This window comes from Lytechinus pictus, chromosome 14, assembly GCF_037042905.1.
Source record: "Lytechinus pictus isolate F3 Inbred chromosome 14, Lp3.0, whole genome shotgun sequence".
NCBI lineage: Eukaryota > Metazoa > Echinodermata > Echinoidea > Temnopleuroida > Toxopneustidae > Lytechinus > Lytechinus pictus.
Genome location: NC_087258.1, coordinates 16,381,740 through 16,406,630, shown reverse-complemented (window position 1 = coordinate 16,406,630; position 24,891 = coordinate 16,381,740). Strand labels below are relative to the sequence as shown.

At 36.1% G+C, this 24,891-nt stretch overlaps 1 protein-coding gene across 1 annotated transcript; it reads right to left on the bottom strand.

The window, feature by feature from the left end:
- Positions 1-4,250: 4,250 nt before the first annotated feature.
- On the bottom strand, positions 4,251-21,924 carry LOC129276559 (myosin heavy chain, embryonic smooth muscle isoform-like). Its single transcript, XM_064109881.1, has 14 exons — positions 21,846-21,924; positions 19,365-19,601; positions 18,593-18,726; positions 17,188-17,307; positions 15,998-16,173; positions 14,080-14,265; positions 13,316-13,397; positions 12,655-12,939; positions 11,847-11,940; positions 10,769-10,855; positions 8,988-9,065; positions 8,431-8,596; positions 7,911-8,044; positions 4,251-6,659 (listed from the first exon to the last, which is right to left on the bottom strand). Exons 2-14 carry the CDS (start codon positions 19,512-19,514, stop codon positions 6,279-6,281), a joined length of 2,073 nt encoding a protein of 690 aa, XP_063965951.1. The 5' UTR covers positions 19,515-19,601; positions 21,846-21,924; the 3' UTR covers positions 4,251-6,278.
- Between the last annotated feature and the right edge of the window lie 2,967 nt (positions 21,925-24,891).

Genomic DNA, 24,891 nt, shown 5'->3' with positions numbered 1-24,891 from the left:
GAGGCTGTCGAAATCACCCATCCCTTTTGCATTATTGCTTATTTATTGGAAAATTCACCATTTTGGAGCCCCCATTGAGGCAAAAAGGCGTTTCTGATATAGTTCTGCCACTATTACTGCCTTGAAACCACTTAGAGAGTAAAGAATAGGTTTTGCTTTGTCAGCTATATACATAAAAAGATGTGCTGGCAAATAAAAGCCTACTCCCTTTAGGGGACTGTCGAAATTACCCCCCCCCCCTTGAAATTCACCATTTTGGAGCCTCCGTTGAGGAAAAAAGGCGTTTCTGATATATAGTTCTGCCACTTTTAATGCCTTGAAACCACTTAGGGAGGAAAAAATAGGTTTTGCTTCATCAGCCACATATAAAGAAGTGCAGGCAAACAGCAGGAGGCTGTCGAAATCACCCATCCCTTTTGCATTATTGCTTATTTATTGGAAAATTCACCATTTTGGAGCCCCCATTGAGGCAAAAAGGCTGTTCTGATATATAGTTCTACCACTATTACCGCCTCGAAACTACTTGGAGAGGAAAGAGTAGGCTTTCCTCTAACAGCTACATATAAAGCAGTGGCTCTACTATATACCAGAAACACTTTTTTGCCTCAATGGGGCTCCAAAATGGCGAGTTTTCCAATGAATTGGCAAAAAATCGTAAAAAAGGTGGGGTGATATCTATATAGTCCCCTGAGGTGGGTCAGGCCTCGATATGGCAGCAATTCGTTATATATAGCTGAAAGATGGGAACCTACTCTTTCCTCTCCAAGTGGTTTCAAGAAAATGAAACTGGGTGTTTTATACAGCAGAAGTGCATATCGCCTCAATGGGGGCTCAAAAATTGTGAATTTTCAAATAATTAGGCAATAATGCAAAAGGGGTGGGGTGATTTGACAGCCGCCAAGATAGGTAAGCTTCAATGTGCCAGCACTTATTTGTAGAGAAAAGCATGTTCTTTCCTCCTTAATTGGTTTCAAGGCAGTAAAAGTGGCAGAACTTTATATCAGAGATGCCTTTTTACCTCAATGGGGGCTCAAAAATGGTGAATTTCCAATAAATAGGCAATAACGCAAAGGGGTGAGGGGGTAATTTCGACAGCCCCCAGAAGGGGGTAGGCTTTTATTTGCAAGCACAAAATTATGTAGCTGATAGAGCAAAGCCTATTCTTTCCTCTCTAAGTGGTTTCAAGGCAATAAAAGTGGCATAACTATATATCAGAGACGCCTTTTTGCTTCAATGGGGGCTCCAAAATGGTGACTTTTTAACAAATAGCCAAATACCGAAAATTAGTGGGGTAACTTCTACAGCCGCCTGAAGGAGATAGGCTTTGATTTGCCAACACTTCTTTATATGTAGCTGATAGAGCAAAGCCTACTCTTTTCTCTCCAAGTCATTGCTAGAAAAAAAATTTGCTTTACTATATAGTAGAAACGCCCTTTGCCTCAATGGGTGATGCAAATTGTGACTGTCCAATAGATAGTCAATTACCGAAAATTGGTGGGGTAAATTCTACAGCCCCCTGAACATTCTGAAGGGGATAGGCTTTGATTTGCCAACACTTCTTGATATGTAGCTGATAGAGCAAATCCTAATCTTTCCTCTCCAAGTCATTGCAAGAAAATAAAATTGGCTGTACTATATAGTAGGAACGCGCTTTTGCCTGAATGGGTGATCCAAAATGGTGAAATATCCAATAAATCGGCAATATACATGATATAGAGGGGGGGGGGTGACTTAGACAGCCCATGAGAGGGATAGGGTTCAATGTGCCAGTGCTTATTTATATGTAGCTGGTAGAACAAACTCTTTCCTCTCTAAGTGGTTTCAAATCAATAAAATGGGGTGTACAACAAAGCACAAACGAGTTTTGGCCTCAATGTTGGGTCCAAAATTGTGAATTTTCAAATAAATTGGCAATATTAAGCAACCCCCCCCCCCCCGAGAGGGGTAGGCTTCGATGTGCCACTTTGGATGTAGCTGGTAGAACAAAGCCTATATACTCTTTCCTCTCCAAGTGGTTTCAAAGCAATCAAAGTGACTGTACTGTATAGCAGAAATGCCTGTTTTTGCTTCAATGGGTGCTCCAAAAAACAGTGATTTTTCCAACAAATAGGCAATATACAACAACATGATATAGCCAAGGGCAAGGGGGGGGGGGTGACTTCGACACCCCCACCCCATGAGAGGGTCAGGCCTTGATGTGCCAACATTTTGTTTTATGTAGCTGATAGAGAAAAGCCTACTCTTAACTCTCCAAGTGGTTAAAAAGCGGAGATAATTGCATTTAAATTTTATTAAACTATACATTATACATATTATACATGTACATGTTATACGTATTAGTCTATGGAAATGCATACAAAAAGCGACATTTCTGAAATTGAAGTATTCAAGTTTGATACCTTATAAATTTGCTAAGAAGAATGATACAGAGTTGGAATTTCATCCACATGATAATAGTATATCACTAAAGTTTTCTGGAACATTTCAAGGTAATTCATTCATTTTTCTCAGAATTATGTAAAATCATGTATTTGCAAAATTTTCAATTTTTGGGAAAAAATGACAAAAAATGCAGATTTCTACTTAAAATCTCAGCCAAATGACCTACTTATCCCCTATAAATAGTACCAAATTGTAGGAAATGTATTTGTCTTTCATATGACACTAATTTTGTGGCAATGGAATATTTATGTCAAAATCTATGTACGAAAATTCAAATGTTCTGAAAATTTGGCGGCCATTTTGAAAAAAGCGCCCTCACGGGTTAATTTTCAGGATACAGCCTGGTTACCTCATATATTCATATTCAGCGTAAAAAACTGGTCTAGAAGCACTATATGAAAATTTCTCCTTTTTCTTGTGGCACCTTGCTCAATTATAACCCGGACTAAAATGGTAATTAGACTAAGAGGTAAATAGGGCAAGAAGCAATTATACGAAATACAACTAGTGAGTAGACGAATTAGTAGATGAACTAGGATTAGACCATGTGGGAAGAGACCAAATGGAAAGTAGACAGAGTAGGTGTGTACCAAGTGGCAATTAACCTACAAAAGAACATCAGTTTACACCAAGTGTAACACCTACTAATCTAATTACCTGATATCACTATATACATGTATATCAAAACAATTCAGAGGATGACAATATCACTTTGGTTACAATAAATTGGGAATGTTGTACTAAGACAAATTATTGGAGGGACATGCAAGGCATGGCTCATCCCTCCAAACCTTTGTCAATATACAAATAATGAATGTTTTTCATTCGTGCAATGGACAGAATACTTCATGAGGTGAAATATGAAATGATCCATTTAACGAGGCGTAGCCGAGTAGAATGGATCATTCTTTCATCGAATGAAGTTTTCTGTCCATTGCACGAATGAAAAACATTCATTATTTGGTTTATGACACCTAGAAATTTTTTTTTTCCATATGAAATTCATGAATTTCGATGCAAAACATGCCCATGCAGTGCGAGTTCGGTCTGTTGATTGTTACGTCATTACACTGCAGTCTCGGTGAGCGAGTGCAATGGACAAAATCGTATGGATCCAAAATTGCACGATGAATGGATCCAAAATTGCACGGTTGATGATGTCATTGCAAAATGGGCTGAATGAACAATATCAAACAACCAATCAAATCACAAGGATCTATTTAGGTGTCATATAAATGAGAATGTCTGGCTTCAATGAATGGTGGGCGGTTTAATACAAAATTGGACGGATTTTGGCACCACTTGTAGCAAACACATTTCAATAAACAACTTGTTTTCTTTGTTGCTTTTTTTTGGGCTAGAATATCAATAAATATTTTGCACCAAAAATTAGCAAATAAAAAACTGAACCACCTCTGTAAATTCAACTGTCAACGATTCTTCAAGTGACTTTCGAGTCAATATCATTTGGTGAATTTATTGTGAAGCACTTTGCATTTTTGGTATCAAGCTTTTTAACAGTTGTATGACATTGCTCCTCTAATTTAAGCATAAATTACAACATCCAATACATGCACACATTCAAAGTTTCTAGCACTGGTACAAGTGACAACGTTTCAATTGATTTTTGGTGAAAATGCTTTGTGGTAATTTACGACCATGAAATCTGTAGCAAAATAACTAGATTTACCCTGTCAAATCCGGGAAAGTATGAATATAAGCATAAAAATGGAGGTTGCCCCTATCAAGAATTAATATCATGACAGCCATGTCTATTGATATCTCTCATGATTTTTAAATTTTTTTTTAAGGAACTGAAGATGAATGGTAACATCTTTCCAACCAATGTAAGGCATACAAGGGACAAATTTATAGCTACTCACGTAATTACTTGTAAAACAATAGCACCTCTTTGATCAATGTAAAATGATAATTTGGTTGATGTGATAACACAAAAAAAATCCACGATAACAAAATTTTACCTGAAAATGGCTCAAAGTTAGTGATTTTTAAAATTTTCTTATGAATGGAAAAGCACCCAGCATGAGGAAGAAATAGGGAGTATATCAGGGGCCGCGGAACCGGGGGGGGGGGGGGGGCTTCAGCCCCCCTACTTTTTTCCAAAACCGTGTACAAAAACGTAAAAATGACCATATGATTGTGATTTTTAGCATGGTCAGCCCCCCCCACTTTTGGCTCAGCCCCCCCACTTTGAAAACCGTTCCGCGGCCCCTGTATTTTACTACACACTTGTCACATTTTTGCTACCTACAATTAAACTACAACAGCTATTTGGCTAGTATGTCAGTACTACATCTGTTGATGTTTAGACAATTTGATCCTTTAGAATTTGTCGCTATGGCAAAATTTCTTGTGTGATGGAAAGATGTTCAAAAACTCATGATTCTTTACCAAAACATGAGTTCTTTATTGAGATAATCCCTGAATCATTTTAATCAAATCAGCTGAAGTACAAATATGCAAATGATGATATCACTATTATAACTGTTACACCAAATGTTTAGTGCAATGTCTGCATTTTCCACAATTTGAATATAACAAAGTGAAAGCTTCATTTCAACCACTGAAAACCTAGCTCAATGCCCAATCTAGATCTTTCTTTCTTTCCAAACACCATGGCTTTCCTATTCCTAACGTCGTTCAGGGCTAAAGAATTTCATGACACCAGGCTACACCAACACCCTACCTCACTTGTCCAGGATTAATCTTAATCTTAAGTTCTTTCTTTCCAAGCACCATGGCTTTGCTACTCCTACCATTGTTCAGGGGTTGAGAATTTTATAGCTTTGGGCTATACCAACATCCTCATTAACAGTCCAGAATTAACCTGAATCTAAAGTTCTTTCTTCCCTAGCACCGTAGCTATCCTACTCCTAACGCTGTAACCAGGCTACACCAACATCCTCACTCGCAGTCAAGGATTAACCTGAATTTAAGTTCATTCTTTCATCATGACTATCCTACTACCATCATTTAGGGTTTAAGAATTTCTTTACACCAGGCTACAACATCTTTAATCACTTGTCCAGGATTAACCTTCAGTTCTTTCTTCCCTAGCACCAAGGATTAACCTTAAGTTCTTTCTTCCCTAGCACCATGGACATCCTACTTCTACTGACGATCCAAGGATTGAGAATTTCATGACATCAGGCTACGCCAACATCGGCACTTGCAGTCAAGGATTAACCTGAAACTAAGTTCTTTCTTTCCAAGCACCATGGCTCACCTATTCCAAATGACGTTCAAGGATTAAGAATTTCAAGGCCCTGGCTACATCAACATCCTAGATGACATGATATTTTACATTTTACCCTGGAACCCTCTTGAGTTTGATGGGAGTAATGGAATGTCTGTGTTTTATAAAATTTAAAGGCAGATTTCTTGTCTGAAATATAGAGAAGAGTTATATGTCAACTTGGTGAGATACACAAGTCGACTTATAAAAAGTTGTATGGCGACATGGAAAGATAAAATATCTTACCAACTCAACTTATAAAAAGTTGTGCGTTGACGTGGCAAGATACACTCTCTTGCCAAGTCGACTAATTAACAGCTGTATGTCAACTTGGCAAGATGTCTATTTTGCCTTGTTGACATAATCACACTATTAAATTGACTTGGTAAGATAAAATATCATTCCATTTCGTCAAGTCAATGGCACTTTAAAGCTTCTCAATTGTTTATTACGACATTGTGATAGACAATATGTCATTGACTCAATATAGTCTATTCATTTATGTTTCAAAGTCACAAAAATTTGATACTGTCATCATATCATGCAGTCCTATCCCAGGCTAGTACACTAATCTCTCACGTCACTGCCCAGGATTAATCTGAATCTTAAGTTCTTTCTTCCCTAGGACCGTAGCTATCCTATTCCTACTGTCATTCAAGCTCCCACTCCCACTCGACCCTACTTGCCTTACCCCCTTACTCCCCCCTGACTGCCCCCCTCCTCCACCACTGCCCCTCCTCACCCCACTAGGGGGATTCCCCATGGGGCTGGTCGGCTGGTGGGGCGAGGAGCCGCTACCGCCCAGGCTGAGTTGGGAGTGTGATCGTCCGCTGCTGGTGCTGTTTGCGATGGACGTCCCCCTTTGATGGACAAGAAGCTGCTCCCTGGCTTTGCTCAGAGCTTCCGTCAACTCCAACCGCTCCTCGCACTCTCTATGGACGGTCTCCTGTAGGAAGGCAACCTGTATAACAAATATGAATAAGATTCCTAGAGCTGCATCAGTCATTGATAATGAAGTGCTGCAATCGACCTTGAGATTAAATATGTTTTAACTAGTTGAAAATGTTTTCCATTGTATGTTGTATTGTCAATATTTGATTGGCCCGTATTCTGAACTCAGGTTTAAATTAAACCCTGATTTAAAGTTGTGGTTTAACTATGGAGAGCCAATTGGGGCACAAAGGTCTATTAGTACATGTTCAGCTTATTAACTGATATGACACTCAAATCATTTACAACTGTCTCAGAATGATAAACGAAATATTTTCTTCATTATGAAAGCGAAGGAAAACAACAGATTAAATATAAGAAATATACAGTATGAGCAGAATTTTTGAGTTTGTGGCTCCCCATAATTTAGCAGAGAGTTAGACCATGGTCTAAGTTAAACCTGACTTCAGAATATGGGACATAGATAATTGGGGAATTGCTATATTATCTCTTTAAAGACAAATGTAGATAGAGATGCAAAACTTATATATGTTAAATCTTGTCTGTTTATTTGATCAAAAGGAAAATAAATGAACATTGGAATAAGAATGAAAAAGGTGGGATTGGAGAAGCTTGGCCCCTGTCCTTGTTCCTTTCTTGGTAAGGTAAGACAAGCCTAAAAAAATAGTCCCTGGGCAAGCTATAAATCGAAGTTGATAACCATAAACCAAGCGCCATACAACCACTCTCTAATAATAATAATAGCTGGATTTATAAAGCGCTTTTTGCCTGAGGATACAAAGCGCTGCTATTATTACCCCGCCTTTAGCTCGAGCTGCCATCACCGCGCTCAGTGCATTCAAGGAAATAATCCTGCCGGGTACCCAGTCACCTCACCTGGGTCGAGTGCAGCATAATGTGGATAAATTTCTTGCTGAAGGAAAACACGCCATGGCTAGGATTCGAACCTACGACCCTGTGTTTGAAAGGCGAGAGTCAGAACCACTAGACCACGTCGCGCCCACAACTATCTATCTATTCTTAATATAAGGAGAGAATGAGGTATTCTGCCCAATGGGGACTGGTGCAGTGGGGTCTTTTCTTTACAAAGGATTAAAACTGTTTGCAAGTCATACTTCGTAATTCCAAATAATTCAAAAACCAAAAGACATAACTATAATGAGACCTGTTGATGTTCATAATGAAAATAAAAAAGCTCTTCTGCCATGTTTGTTTTCTACATCATCCTTCATCCAACAGACAAAGAATATTTGGAACATACCTCTTCTTTGCTCTGATCTAATTTCTTCTGAAGTTCATGTTTATCTCTCTGTGCTGACGCCAGGTCTTGTTCTGCTTCCTGAAGCTCGGCTCTCATTGCCTGAACTTCACCCGTATTACGACTATCTCCTTCAGCTGTAAGAAATATGACATCAATACTTCATGTAGAGCCAAGGCAGTATCTCTAGATGTTCCACAGCTTTATACACTGAGGTTGTCAGTTCATTCATTCATTCATTATTTATTTATTTATATGCATTTTGTTTTGCAACTACTCGATTGATAGATAGAAAGAGAAAAAAAGATGGAAAGAGTAAAGAATGAAAGATTTTTATTCTATATTAGCATGTATTTTTAAAAAGTCAATTACAAGTATTTTTCTTTAATTAGGCTTGATAAAAATACCAAGATGTAATCTGAATATGAGTTTAAGCATATCACCGAACCAAGTAAAATGCCAAGTAAAATATTTACACAATCAATACTTTCAATCAAATTTCCAGCCCTGAAACCTTACTCACCAAGTTGTTTCCTAAGTTCCGTTGTAATCCTCTGTAAACTGTCAATCTCTTCTCTCAGTCCCTTTTCCTGATCATTGGATAACCTCTTAGAATCAGATAGCTCCCTCTCTAGGCTGTCTAGTCTAGCTTTCAACGAGTCTCTTTCACGCTGGATGTTGTTTTTCATCTACAAAGACAGTAACAAATAGACCGTCCACACTTAAAATTCTTGCCAAGCAAAAATGATCTTGAATGGCCAGTGTCATTTATGATTATTCTTTTATTAATCAATTAATTAAAAACACAAATAAAATTTGTTATCTACAGTTCAAATTTCAACATCGCAGAGGAAAAATTAAATCACTTTGATCAATTGATAATATAAACAATGACAAAATTCTAACTACAGCTGAATCTTATTATGTTGTCACTGGCATCAATCTAAGTTTAATCTGGAGTGCACATGCATGCACTTGTCACAGTCATTGTATTCAGGAATGCTTCTTTTCTTTAGTACATCTATTATGCTAATAAAAAGTTCTGCAAATTTGTGTTAAAACAAATAATTATGGTCTTACCTTATTTTCAGCACTACTGAGTTCCTGCTTGTATTTCAAAATCAGTTCATCGTTTCTCTGTTTCTGGATCTCCAAGTCCTGAGGTATAGAAATCATCAAACAATGATAATTTCAATTATAGAAAAACTACACTAAGTAGCAATGAGAATGAACAATAACAGTAATGATGATATACATAATTTTATGTAGACCATAATGTATAACTAAAAAGTTCTTTCATTGCACCTATGCACATTAACAGATTTGCGGCTGTGTCAGTGAAAATAAATTATTTGATTGAAAAACACACTATCTCTCATCTGAATACCTTTGAGTTTTAACCATGTGATCCCAAATCAAATACGTTCATTGCATAAAAGCTGATGTGTTGCATGGTTTTTACATAGGTAAATATGAGAATTTTGTGGATGTACTGACTGATGACCCCCAAAAAAATTACAAGAGGCATTAAAGACATTCTGTCAGCTAGAATAAAGGAAACTGACACCCTTTTCTCACAAGTCAATTTTCCTTAATCCCATACTATAGGTGGGGCTTAATGGAAAGTTAGCTCTACCTATCGTACCAGGTTAAAGTTTGATAGCGCACTTTCTCTTTACACAGTGTTTTTGCAAAGTGAGCTAACCCCATCTACAGTATACAAATAATGCACGTAAGCGCGTGCATGCAGGGCCAAATAATGAACGATGTGTGAGAAGAGCCAATTGATATACCGCACCCCAGGACTGAGTGCGGTATATCCATTTGGCAAGTCGAGCACAGAGTTCATTATTTAGGTCCTCTATGCACAAGAATGCGTGCATTGTTTGTTTTATACAACCCCCCCCCTCCCATGTAACTGAGTTGCCCCGAATGTTATATTTGATCTAAATTCTAGATAATTCTAGACAATTCCAGACCTCGCACTATCCTGCACTCTGACGTCAGAGTGCAGGATAGTACTTTTGGTATGACGTCAGAGTGCAGGATAGTGCATTTTGGATGCAATAGTGCCAATTCGCTGAATATCATGTGATCCGATTTGGACCAATCAGATACAGAACATTCTTGTGAGTTTTATAATACAGGATTACTTGGCCCTGCAAAATAACAGGGTTTACCGTGAAAATCAGGGTAGAGTAGTCATTATGAAAGCAGAAACCCGGCCAAGCCACGGACTGTACTCCAAGAATGCACTCATGGCAACGGAGCCAGCACTGTTGTCCAATCAGAGATAAGCACTAATGAATGATTTTTTAGGTGGGATTTGTCAGAAAATTTGGCCCTTGTGAACAGGAAAATACATAGTATGGGATTAACAAGAGTGTTCAGGTGTTAAGAAACTATCCTCAGATATAATTTAAACAAAAAAGTTTTTAAATGTATGAGGTCATTGGAAGATCCAGTAGTCATTGGATTTCATTTTAAAAATAGTAAGACTGAAAAACAATTAAAACATCTGCATAAAAGACACCTGCTATTTACTTTTCCAGATTGATTCAGAATTCACATACCAAATGTTTCCTTTCTATCTTCTTTCTTTGTTCTTTCCATCCTTTATTTTATATTATACATTGTTGTCATTTGTGTTATTTTATCTTTGTTTACTTGTACTGTAAGGGGTCATTTTTAATAAGCCATCATTTGTGCTGTTTATGATCCCCCACTATACTAATATTGAGATGTATTGTACATTGTATTGATTTGTATATATTGTTGCTTTTTCAAGTGGAAATAAATTGAATTGAATTGAATTGAGCTAACAGCATATTCTTGAATACGTCCATTGGACAATAACTCACCACTTGAAATGATTTTTGGAGTTTTTCTTCTAGACTGGCCATCTCCTGAGCATGTTTCTCCCTTTCCTTTGATAAACTTTCATTTAACTGCAAAAAAGGCAACAACAACAAAATTTTAATAAAGATTTGACAAGACATGAAAAAGTCCAATGGTGCTAGGTTTGATTATGATCACAAAATGAATTTTAACAATCCAATGACCACCCAAGTGTATGTAACACGAACTTTATCATTAATCGCAAATTTGAAAGATAAACTCTAATTGGTTGTATGCAGGTGCATCGCGGTCTAGTGGTCCTGACTCTCATCTTTCAAACAGAGGGCAATGGGTTTGAAACCTTGCCAGGTCATGTTTTTACATTCAGCTAGAAATAATCCACACTGTTGAGTACCCAGGTACCAAGTTGAATGGGTAGCAGGCAGAATTAATTTGTCATGAGCACTGCTGAAAAAAAACAAAGCTTCAGCTAAAGCCAGGGAAATAATAGTTGCATTTTGTATCCACAGGCAAAAAGTGCTATATAAATCCATCTTTTATTATTATCGTTGTCATATTTATCTTTATTATTCTTAATGTTATTATCATCATCATCATCAAGATCATCATCATCATAATTACTATTACAACTACTACTAATAATAATGATAGGTATATATCTAGAAATAATCTATTCCGAGGCACGCTGTTATTATTATAATACCCCAGCTTTAGCTCAAGCAGCCTTCCAGTGCTCAGTACATATAAAGGAATTAATCACCAGGGTTGAGTGCACCACAATGTAGGTAAATTTCTTGTTGGAGCAAAACACGCCATGGCTGGGAATCGAACCCAAGTTCCTCTGATTGAGAGACAAAACCACTAGACCATGATGCCCCCATCATTATCATCATCATCATTATTATTTTGATTATTATCATTATATCAATTGGTTTGTTGGGAAACGTATTCCTACCCTTCAACAATCTTGATCTGGTCAATGCTACGTTACAATTATTAACTATTAATTAATCAATTCAATTATGAAATTATATAGTTGAATCTTAACATCTTAGATGGACAAGGTGGCTGATATCTCACCCTTTCAGGCCATCCATCAGCTTCTTGTATCCTCTGAGCAAAGCTCTGTTTGAGTTGTTCAATCCGATGTTGATGGGACGCCACCATCGATTCTCTGTGTAATGATGTCAAGACGAACAATGAATAAGACAATATCAGATGAACATAACCTTGTTATCACATTCAATCAGTCATCTCAATGTGCTAATAATAGCTGGTCCTTTTGTACTTAGAATAGCTGGCCCCCTGTATTTTACTGAACTTACTACATCACATGTTTATGTATAATTTGATTATCAGTCTTTGTCAGTATCATTTATCTCTTGAACTGTCACATTTAAAATGTATTCATTTATATCTTTTTTATTATGTGAACATGTATTGATTCATGAATAAAATGCAGAAACTCCTGCAAAAAAAAAGTCTCTAAGCACTGAACATTTTAGGTGGGGGGGGGGGGGGGGACTACGGCCTACCTCCAGGCTTAAAAGAACCCCTCCTAAAACAGCAATGATTATTACTATACCTTTCATCTCTCAGCGCAGAGCAGTCCCTCCTGGGGTTATCAATAAAACCTCTTGTAGCTGTCTCATTTTTCTCACAAATGCCTCCAACTTTAATATACCACTTATTTTGGATGGGGTTTTATTACTATTCCTTTCATCTCTAAGTCCTGAGCAATCCCTCCTGACATTATCGAAAGCCTTTTATAGCTGCCTTAATTATCCAACTGATACCCTTACACTCAAACTCCTTTACACCCTGTAGCCAGTCCCCCCCAAAAAAAAACCACAACAACCTCCGAACACAGCAATGGTTATTACTATACCTTTCATCTCTCAATGCAGAGCAATCCCTCCTGGCACTATCCAAAGCCTCTTGTAGCTGTCTCAATTCTCTGGCTGATGCCTCTATCTTCGTGTTTAGACTGCTCTCCATCTTCCTCTTCCGCTCCGCCTCACGCTCCTTCAGCTCCCCGAGCTCCCTCTGGTAATCTTGGGCTTCCTCCGCCCGGCAACGCAGCTCCTCCTGAAGTTTGTTGATGCTGTTGCTAAGGAACTGTTCATGTTTGGCCCTCTGCCGCTGACTGTCCTCCACTTCTTGGGTCTTATTTCTTTGAACAAAAACAAAATGTAATTATTACTGAATATTTAGGAATAAGAAAACCTAAAAACGCTTAATATCTTAACACACTTGTGCAGGAAATAATACTGATCACATTGAGGCAGCTGTTCTCATCCCAAAAAGTTTGATGGCTATTCTCTTTCCTTTTTGTAGATTCTCATTCCTTTCTGTAAATATTTCAATCTTTCAAAGTACATTAACGTCTATCAAGCTTTATACTTATAACTGGCTCCATCAAAGAAGGTTCTTATAACTTTGGATTATCAATGGCATTCATGAGTTGTTGATTTTTCTGTGAAACATGTCACATTGCAGTCAATATTTCATTCCATGAATTTTACATCAAACAAATAAATAATATCTACCTTAAAACCTCTTTGAACTGAACAATATCTGACTTGGCTGATCTCAACTCGGCTGTGGCTCTCTGAAGCTCGTCTTGTGATTCTGTGGGGTTCAACAAGGTCATATTCCAGTTAAAACCAAACAATTGTTCCCATTAAACACAGTCCACAACCTTACAAGGACAACCTGCCATAAATCGTCTCTCCTGCTCTGCAACTCTACTCGCCGACTCAAGCCAGTCTCGCAATTTCTCAAACTACTCAAGCCTCTCAACTTTTCTGGTTTACAGTTCATTTTATAAAAGAATACTATCCCCTCCGACCTCGGATTTCTTGCCTCTCCACTTCACTTTCTATCTCTATCCACTGTTATTAGTCCTTCTAGAACTCACATGGTGTATCATTAACAACTTCTGCGAAGATCAATGTTGTTAGCTAAAACAATATCTTATTTCACCAATTCCCTGAATGTTTTTTTTTTTTGGGGGGGGGGGATAACATAAATATTGTAAATTTAAAGTAATAAATCTTAAGAAATCTCTGAGGATTATATTTTGTCTTTCATTCATATTGAAATGAAATCATGAAGTTGTATGCAAAAGCTATAGCATAACTGTTCCATAGGAATTATTATCAATAGAAAAATACTTTGTTATAAGTTACTGAAATGGTACAATTTGATTGGTCAGGAGTAGATTTGGCATAGAAATTCTAGCATTTATCAAAATATCTAAAGTTTTGAAACAGGACCAAGTTTAGTCAACTCAATCAGAACTAAATCTCACTCTGATCTCTAGCCTCGAGCTCAGCACAGCGATTTGTCATCTGCCTGATTCTGTCTTCAGCTTCTTGTAACCTTTGACCCTGATTGCTGTTTGCTGCCATCTGTTGGCGGGCTTCAGTGAGTTGAGACTGGAGAGAGGAAGAGAGTTTCTCTGCTTCAGTGGCTCTTGATAGGATGCCATCAACCACTGCAAAAGGAAGAAAATATATGCGATTTTCAAGCTAAGTTGGACTTCTGGTATTGAAATCTAATTTTGAGACGAAAGGTTGGAAGTAATCCTAGAGTTTTATCATACACATGAATGCTTTATTGAAAACAACAACAAAATTTAATCATAATAATTCAGGCTTGCTTGAAATTATATTCATTTCATTACCACATATTTTTCTTGGAGTAGCTAACATAGGAAACAACATGTGTGACTACACTATAAACGGGCGAGTATTTTTCAGTATTTATTTTTTCTGTTCTTCATTTGCTCGTTATTCTGTATTTATACATTTTCCTGAAAAATTGTTTGGCACATATTTTTATTCTCAATAATTCTGTGCAGCTTTTGTCAATTTTGTGAACAATTTATTTTCAGTAGTTACAAGTACCAGTGTTTGTCTTAAGCCCATTCATAATGATGGTAGATACTGTCTTTTACCTGAATGTTAGGAAAACATGGAAGCTTGTACGCAAGCAACCAGAGGACTGACAGTTAAAATTTAAATTCCTAGCAAAAAAGGGAAATTTTGTAAATGTCAGTGCTTTTGTACCTCCATTAAGCTTTATTAAAGAACTATCAAGTCTGCATAACCAACAAGTAAATGCAGTTCAGTATTTCTTTATGGCCGATATACACAACGTTCAATAAAAACAAAATACAAGATGTTTTGTGTGTGTGTGTGATGCAATCAATGAAAGAGATACGACTAGTAAAAAGGATATGTATATTTAAGGCCCAGTCCACCTCAGAAAAACATTGTTTTGAATAAGTAGAGAAAAATGAAACAAGCGTAACACAGAAAATTTCATAAAAATCGGGTGTAAAATAAGAAAGATATGACATTTTAAAGTTTCGCTTATTTTTCACTAAACAGTGCTATGCCCACTCAGTGATATGCAAATGAGAGAGTCGATGGTGTCCCTCACTCACTATTTCTTTTGTTTTTTTGTTGTTTGAATTATACTATATTTTGTTTTCTACAGATTTTACAATAAGGACCAACTTGACTGAACCATATAGTATTACACAATGCCAATTCCACATGCTCAAGGAGGGATTTATCATTGTTCACTTGTTAATGAGGAGAAAATTTCATATTTCATATAATAAAATACATAAGAAATCGCGAGTGGATGACATCATCAGTTTCCTCATTTGCATAATGACCAGGATGTGTATATAACTGTTTTAAGAAATTAAGCGAAAATTTAAAATGTCATAACTTTCTTATTTTAAATCCGATTTTGGTGAAATTTTCAGAGTTATGCTTGTTGGATTTTTCTCTTCTTATTCAAATCAACTTTTTGTTGGGGTGGACTTGACATTTAACTCTTCGCATCCTGTATTAATTTTGAGGGGATCATAATGATTATTTTTCTGTAGATATTTTCTAGGAGTCTTGCTTTTCCTTTTACACCACATATAATTTTCATTATTCATTTATCAGATGTGAAATTAAAAGATTATAGCAATATAACTTCTCTTGTACAAAGATGACAAAGAAAAATTATTACAACGATTAAATCTAATTCTACAAATGTGATAATTGTAACGTCTGTGTTCACAAGGTTAAAGAAAAATGAAGAAACAATGCTCAAAAGACTACTATTTCAAGGGTTAGAGAGAGAGAGAGAGAGAGAGAGACAAAGAGAGAAATAATTCTAATTACACCAAAAAATAACAAGCACAATTGAAAACAAAAGCCCACCTTGCTTCTCTTTCTTGCATACTTTCTGTATGACGCCAGTGATTTTCTTATTGATGGTGGCCATCTTGTGTTGATAGTCACTGAATTCAGACTTCACATTCCCTAGAGTCTGCTTCTCTTCTGAGAGTTTAGCTTTGATCATAGGCAGTCTCTGCAGAATGTCCTTTCTCCATGCTCTGAAATAAAACATAAGAATATCAATCATTTTTCACTTATCTCATAGATTTTTTTTTTAAGCTTTATTTTCTCACTACATTCTTGAAAAATCTTTGTTTATTCTTATTTATATTTTCCTACTATTCCATGTATATAGTTAATTTCCAATTATATAATTCATGAAGTACAATATGTTTAAAGGCATGAAAATCTGTTTGCACTGTTATTTAAATCATGCTTAAAGCTTTCAGGAATACAAAAGAGTATGCCCAACATTCAACATACAACATGAATGCCATTGACCCTTATTCTGAAGTCGGTTTAATTTAAACTCTGGTATAAAGTTGTGGTTTAACTATGAATAGCCAACTGTGACATACATCTCTAATGGTAGAGGGTTAAATGTATCAGCTAATTTTACTCTCAAATCATTCTTAACTGTCTTGGAAAGATTAATAGGATTATTATGTTCACCATTAAGGAAGAGCACAGTAAACATGAGAACGATGCAATGTACACAAATTTTGACATTTTTGGCTTCCCAGGATTTTAGCACACTGTTAGACCACATGTGGTCAAAGTTAAACCCGACTTCAGAATATGGGCCATTGACATTGCAACATTCATATAAAAACAAAATAAATTGTCCGGATTCCCTCAAAACTGTCAAGGTTTGAATTCAAATATCATGTAGACGAATGTCCACACTTGACTATGTAGTCGAACCAGAATGCAAGTGTGTATATCATTCATATACACTGTGTTGCAAATATTTAGGATATGAATCAGTTAAGTAGTGAGCCAAAAATTTCGAGGGGACCAGAAATGCCATTTAGGGATATGTCCACCCCCCAAATTTTTTTTTTTTTTCACCTTCTCAAAAGGAAAATCTAATTTGTGACAGAGTTTGACATTAAATTCAGATAATAATAGCATATTTCGTCCTCTTTCCTTTATTTTTGTTTTTTGGTCGTCCAACAAGCACCCCCCCCCCCATCTGTGCACCAGTGACATGAATATTACGAGTATTTTACCTGAGTTTGTTGCTTGCAGCTTTCTCACTTTCTAGTTGTCTCTGAGCTGCCTCAGCTTGTTGTATGGCTTTCCATAGTTCATCTTCCTTGACTTTGATATTGGATTTCAGATGCTCAATGCTGAAATAAAAACATTATAAATAATAAATCTTTTAGGTGTGAAGTTGTTTGTTTTATTTTTTTCCATTCTAATCCTAAAATGAAATGGTGAGCCTATGCGAATGTCTAATATCAAGACCAAATCATCGATTATTAAAGTAAATGAATATTTAGTTTCACTTTATACAGTTTTTAAAAAGCAGATCATATATTCATAAGCTTTAGAATATCTTGGTAAGTTGGTAAAACTATTAACTATGTATCCCCTTGGTTTTATGAATGATAAATCCATGGTCAGAATCAGAGAGAAAAGAGTGAAAACAGGATTTGATTGATTGTTGGGGTTATATTAAGTTCATTTCATTTTTATCATATTTCAACATTAGAACTGCAAAATCAGAAAAAAACAGACATACTGAAGCATTTCAACAGCTATTTACAGTTTTTTTCTGGCGTTCTGTTCATTCATGCAGTTTACTCTAATGAGTGCATGTTGAACCCCAGTTTTTAACATGATAGTGCGCTTCAGCCAATGGCTGTTTTTAAGGAGGTCATCATTTGTAAAATATAATAATCAAAGCTAAGGATGAGTTTTGGTATAGAAATCTAATTTTGATAGGAAATGGCTGGAAGCCATTCTATAAACGGATAGGGATTTTGGAGTTATCTTTCTTGATCTTCATTTGCTCAGTACTCTGTAAAACATTTTTCCGGAAAAATTGTTTGGTGTTATATTGATCAAGAAAACAATAAGACACTTAATTATAAATATAAAAAACCCTCTGAAGAGTGCTCAATGCGCATAGAGAATTTAGAATTAAAAGATCTGCATTGGCTTCCAGTTCGCCAACGAATATTATTTAAGATTTTGTTATTGGTATACAAGGCACTAAGTCGCCAAGCCCCTAGCTATATTTCTGAGCTTTTACCAAGAAAAGTTCACAGACACACTCACAACCTGCGCAGTTCTTGAGATAATTTGCTCCTTCACATCCCCACTCGTAATACAAAGATAACTTTGGGAGATCGTGCTTTCGCCTGCACAGCCCCAAAATTATGGAATGGATTGCGATAGAAACATTCAAACTTAGACTGAAAACCTATCTTTTCAACTAATCCCCTTACTTTCTTTTTTCTCTTTTCTAAATATGTTTTCAAGCATTTCATAAGCTTTTAATCACAGCGTGGTAGAATATATGCACATAGTTTCTGCGCTATACAAATAAGTATATCATTATTATTTATTATTATAGAATTAAGAAGTACCCGGTAAATAAAAAAGGAAACACGATTCAATCTACCGTACCTTGCATCCCTGTCATGTAGGATCTTATCTTTTTCCGACAAACTTGTTTTGAGTTTCTCTACTTCTATCTTTAGCGCCCTTTCCCTCTCTTCACATCCCTTGTATTTCTGCAGCTCTGCTTCCACCCGCTCTAGCTGAAAATAGAAATAAAAATGCAAAGTCAATGGCAAGAGAATAAAATGCAATGCTACCAACGATTGCTTTTGCTTTAATCTAAGAACATAAATGTGACAGTTTACATACATGTATGTGCCATTTAGCATGGAAAAACAATTATTTTTGTAATACCTTGGGTGTAGGCATTTAAAGTTAAAACTTATTTGCCTCATTATTTCAACTTTTCAATGCAATGCCAATCATAGAATTTCAGAGATTATTTTCCTTCAAATATCTGGACCTGAATGAAAAACGGAACAGGACCATCCAACATAATGCACAATTTTGGGATCGAATGAGGAAAGTGATACAATAAATTATTCAGGCACAGAATGTGTTAAGTTTTTGTGTTGAGTACGGTACTCATAACAGAAGACTTAAGTCGGATGGATTATAACTGCGAGCGGTTTATTAGTATTTATCAATTTCGTGATGATAAGGATAAACAATGACACAAGGCCAAAGATGTTAATAGTCTTGTCTTTCAGACCTGATATTGATACAGTTTTCTACTCTCTCTCTCTGCTCACTATTTTGTGCGATTTGCTGGATTCTGAAGAATGGGCAAAACATTGGAATGTGATCACTGTATAATGCTTATGGAAAAAAAACCTACCTCTTTTTCTAGTCTCTTGACTTCATGATGGATAAGGTAACTAACTCCACAGAACTTACAGACCGTATTATCTCGAGTCATCTCCTGAATCTCATCAGGTAGAGGATGCTCGAGTGGAAGACGCTCAATGTTGGACGGAGTCTCTGACATCTTTGATGGACTGGAGGGTCTCACGTCACTTTACTTTTACTCACATCATCAGGAAGCGGAAGACTTAGATCTAATCTACATTGTAGCCTGTAGGAAACAAATCACAGATGAATAGGATGTTAAAATAAATGGAGGCCCCTTGTAGAGGAGAGTTAACACCTTTGCACGTTAAGAACCCACTGCACTATTCGTATAAGAGTAGGGGGAAATCCCAGTGTAGTTCACTTTTCGCCTCACAAGCACAGGTGACGCCAAACAAATAATAATAATAATAATATTATTCTCATTTAGGCCTATAGAAGATTTCACCAACATTCATTTTGCAAAGCAGCACTTTATTCAGTCACATAGTAATTATACTACTGACATCGATCTATCATAACATTTACATTAGACCATGCACTGCCTCAGATTCTGTTTTGACCCATTTTTTAATTTTTATCTGTTACTGTGTTAGACTCTTCTGCATTTTAAGTTAACTCGCCAAGCCATCAAATTTCTATCCAGACCAAAAGCTTCGGTCTCTGTTATATTGGTTGTTCTGATGAACTCTGTTGGCTCCACTGACCAATTACAGAGACCGAAGTTCTAACTCGATCTGTACAGGGACTCAATGGCAAAAATAGACAAGTTTTAAAAAACCTGATAAAACTATTTTCTAAATATTACCCTAACGTACATAACCTAGTATAATGAGTGCCGTAATGATATTTAGACTAATTTCTCACTCTAAATTCCCGCCTTGAAACTGGTTATAATTAATATCTTCACGAGATTCCCATTGTTCATTGGACTATGTAAGCTGCCATCTTGGTTCTGAAAGTGACGACAGACTCCACCCCTTGACCCTTACGTCATTTACAGTGCCCCGGATGTTTCTATGAGTTGAACATTTGTCGCTTGCGTACGATCGACAAGCCATCCAACCCGATATAGAAGCGATGATCTGATTGGCCAAGCAATGGTTTTGACCCGGAAGTTCTTCCAACAGCCATATGTTTGTGTATTATATCAACTTCGGATAGATGAAAGAAGTGGGAGCTACACGACAGCCGAGGTAAGTCACTGCTTTTTTCCTTTTGATTTTTTTCCCGTTATGGTGCATTTAATGCTAAAACGGAATAACAATCTATTTTTGGTCCAGTTCTTTTTATAAATTGTTTAGAAATAAAGACAAAAAAGAACCCCGTCGGGGGGGGGGGGGGGGGGGGATGTATTGTTAACCGGCCTAATGGGAGCTGCATGATTGCAAACCGTCTGTGTATGAGGAGAAATACAAAATTAAAAACTCGAAACAGATGACTGCCCGCTGTCTAATTTCTATCACAATATGCCAGAGGCTTTTTATTGAAAAATATAAGTAAAATTTTACCCAACGTTAGATTTAAATGTTTAGTCAAATTAAACTAGTTCGCCTAAGGGCCGAATATTAAAGGACAAGTCCACCCCAATAGAGAGTTGATTTGAATTAAAAGAGAAAAATCCAACAAGCATAACACTGAAATATTGAACAAAATCGGATGTAAAATAAGAAAGATATGACAGTTTAAAGTTTCACTTAATTTCACAAAACAGTTATATGTATATCCTGGTCGGTATGCAAATGAGGAGACCGATGACATCATCCACTCACTATTTCTTTTGTATATTATTACATGAAATATGAAATATTCTAATTTTATCCTCAGGCTCAGACATTGTCAAGACTCCAGTGAATCAATCAATGATTAATTCCTCCCTGAATTTGTGGAATTAGCATTACTTAATATGGTTCAGTCAATTCGGTCCTTATCAAATCTGTAAGAAATGAAATATTGTATAATTCAAACAATAAAAAACAAAACAATCGACTCTGTCATTTGCATGTCACCGAGTTGTGCACATCTGTCACAGTTTACTGTGAAAAACGCGTCACTAATTTAGTTTAAATGCCACCATAACTTTAAAGTCTTTATTTTGCATCCAATTTCGATGAAATGTTTAGTGTAGTGGTATTTTGACCTTTCTCTATTTATTCAAATCAACATTTTTTCTGGGGTGGACTTGACCTTTAACTTAAGTTAGGTGGAAGAGTTACCGCCCCCCCCCCCCCCTTCCCCATTCATACGCACAATCACTAACATGTTTTTCAATAGGTGGGATTGCCTAGCCGGCGCCGGCCTGGCAAACGGAAATTTATCTTTACATTTTCAAATTCCATGGCAATGACAATTTCCTACAAAGAGTGGAATATTGTATTTGTAGTTCTCATCCACGGCTTTAAATTCAGTTGATTTCAAATATCAGCCTAATTGTTAGAAAACAACAAAGATAAAAAGTAATTTTACTTACAACAGCAAAGCCATGGAAACCGGCATCAACAATTTCACGGTCGCGGCCGGCGCGGCGCGGCCGTGCTGTGGATGTCGCGACGTCCCAACACTTTTGCCCCCCCCCCCGGGGGGGGGGGGCCTAGGGGGGCACGTGCCCCCCCCCCTGAGATTTGGTGTGCCCCCCTCCCCCCAGGTGCCCCCCCCCCCTGAAAAAATTGGCGGAGCAAAAAAAAGAGAAAGAAGAAAAGAAAAAAAAAAAGAAAAAATTAAGAAGGGGAAAGACAGAAGGAAAAAAGAAAAGGAAAATAAGAGCTAGGAGGAAGACGAGTGAATGAAATAATGTTGTGGGAAGACTTGCAAAACAAAAAATCTTTCATGTTACTAAATAAAATTTTTGCTCGCGCTTTGCGCTCGAATTTCCTGTTCGATGAGATTCATATCTTTTGCTCAATATAGCCGGCTGATATGGAGCTTAAAATATCAAGTTTTGAAGTCAATATACAAACCATTTTTTTTTCTCTTTCACCTATAACAGGGGCATTTATTTTCAACAAAATTCACTTCATATACACATCGTTTTCAAACAAAACTCATAGATACATTTCCATATAGCAACATGCAGGCAAATTATACATTTCTTTCTTTCTTCTTATCTTTAGAATCTTATTGATATCTAATCTTAATTTCAATTCTTTGACAAAATTATACCATAATTTATTTTCTCTTTCTTCTTTTCTGTGTAAGTTTCAAAATATCAACATCTTATAAATACTCCAAAGTGCTATATTGTTATAATATCATCAATCTTCTTTTCTTTGTAATTTTTCAACAACATATGAAAACAACGGTCTACGTCATACAAATTTTTAATCATTATGAAAATATTATAAAAGAAATGCCTATTCAAACTATAATACAAAAAAGCATGTATTAAATCTTCTTTGATATTACAAACTTCACATTTATCATCATTGTCCAATATAGCCATAAAAACAATTAACATCCTCTTCGTAGGAATTAAGTTATACAACAATTTTAAATTGAATTGTTTCAATTTGTTTTCCCTTATATTTTTCAAATTTCTCTGAAAGACATTTTTCCAATTTATAGGATTATCGGCAATGTGATCAGCCCATTATGTAGGAGCGTCGTTTGTTTTGTCAAGTGTTAATAAAATGTGGTAAAATAGCTAGCTGGAACAGAACTTAAGTTGTTTTTAGTTTCCCTTCAGTGGTATTTTTGGAATGTCCAACGTAATACCATCTGTTAAATCATTCAACCACATTTTCGGTATCGCCCTTTGTAGTTTAGAATAATCAAACAGGGCTCTTGCTTTTGTTTTCTCGGATTCAAAATATTCTTTCAGTTTCGTAAGAGATACAAATTTTCCTCCGATACAAATATCTTTCAGAAAAATTATTTTGCTAGCGTACCAAGCTCTATAGAAAAATGGTTGATTATGATATACAACATATATTATACCATAGAATCTGTGTGTTCGATTACAAATCATCTTTTTTGTGGCTGTGTGACCATGATTTTATGAAATCTCAACATAAAATTTTTGCAATTTGTTAACAAACAATTTTTCTATCATGTGATTATCCATAGTACAGTTAAGAACTAGTCTGACACCGATACTGATTCCAAATTCAACTTAAAGCAAAATCTTTCCAATAATTTAACCACTTGTATCGTCAACTATTATCGCCAACCATTTCAATCTGAAACTCTGTATTAATTTCTGAATGTCGATCATTCTAATACCACCATCCTCATATTCCTTTACAATTGTCATTCTCTTAACTTTGTCAACTTTCGCGTTCCATAAAAAATGGTAAATTATCTTTTCCAGTTTCTTCACTATCTGGTGAGGAACTGGACAAAACATAATTAAATAAATTATTCGACTTACAAGTAGAGTCTATACAAAACATATTTCATCTCGGACATCAAGCTTTCATTATTTTTTCAATTTACAAATGTAATGCACTCTGTAAAATGTTCGTAAATATGGTCTACATATCAAAATTTTAAGCTCACGCTGCGTGGTCGCATTATTTGATTTGCCAAGTTCCTATTGTCTTCGTGTATCATATAAAATTCTAAAAATATCCTTTTTCAGATGTGACTGTCTAAACGTAGGCCGATAAGTTAGCACTGCGCGCTCGCATTTGATTGGTGAGTACTCTATTAATTCTATAAGCAAACAAAAACCCCAAATAGCCTTTTCATTACATTAATTATTTAAAAATATTCAGCTCGCGATTTGCGCTCGCATTAGTTGTTAAAAATGTATTAAATACTGTAATGCGTATGCATAATTACAAAATGCTTAACATTTCTAGTTTTCAAGCCTTAAAACACAACAACTTCCACGCTGTCATTACGCATATTAGATATAAACAATTAGGAACATAAAATTTTTATGATCGAATTCCTGATAACTAAATCGGGTCTTTTCAGAATGGAATATCGACAACTTGAATAGTAGGAAGATAGTCAACATTTTCATATGATGACAAAATATCGTTAGAATAAATGTCCCGGTTCTTTGTTAAAATAATAACAAAAAATATCAGATCGCGCTTCGCGCTCGCATCATAGTGTGATCCACATCCACTTCACAATTTTCCTACACAGTACTTGAAATAACTAATTTTTTTAAATTGACCCTTTCCAGATCGTAATATCAATGTTTTCAGCTCGATCGCGCTTGCATTATTGATCTTCATGATTATAAAAATGAATTCAGAATGCCAATTAAGACTCTAGGTCTAAATCTAAAATATGTGCACGCATGTTTATTGAGATAGCCTGCATGTTCTTTATTTGAAATATGCTTATCCAGTTTCAGATCAGAATATCAATAATCACAATGTATCTGCTCGCGCTTCACACTCGCATTATCAATTATACCTAAGCCTATTCATAATTTACAAAATATGAATAGAGTGTCCCGCTTTTAGGTCTAAAATCTCAAGTTTCTTCCGCTCGCGCTTCGCGCTTGCATCAATTGTTTATTTACATACCTACCCCATTTATGATTACAAAAAATGCTTAGA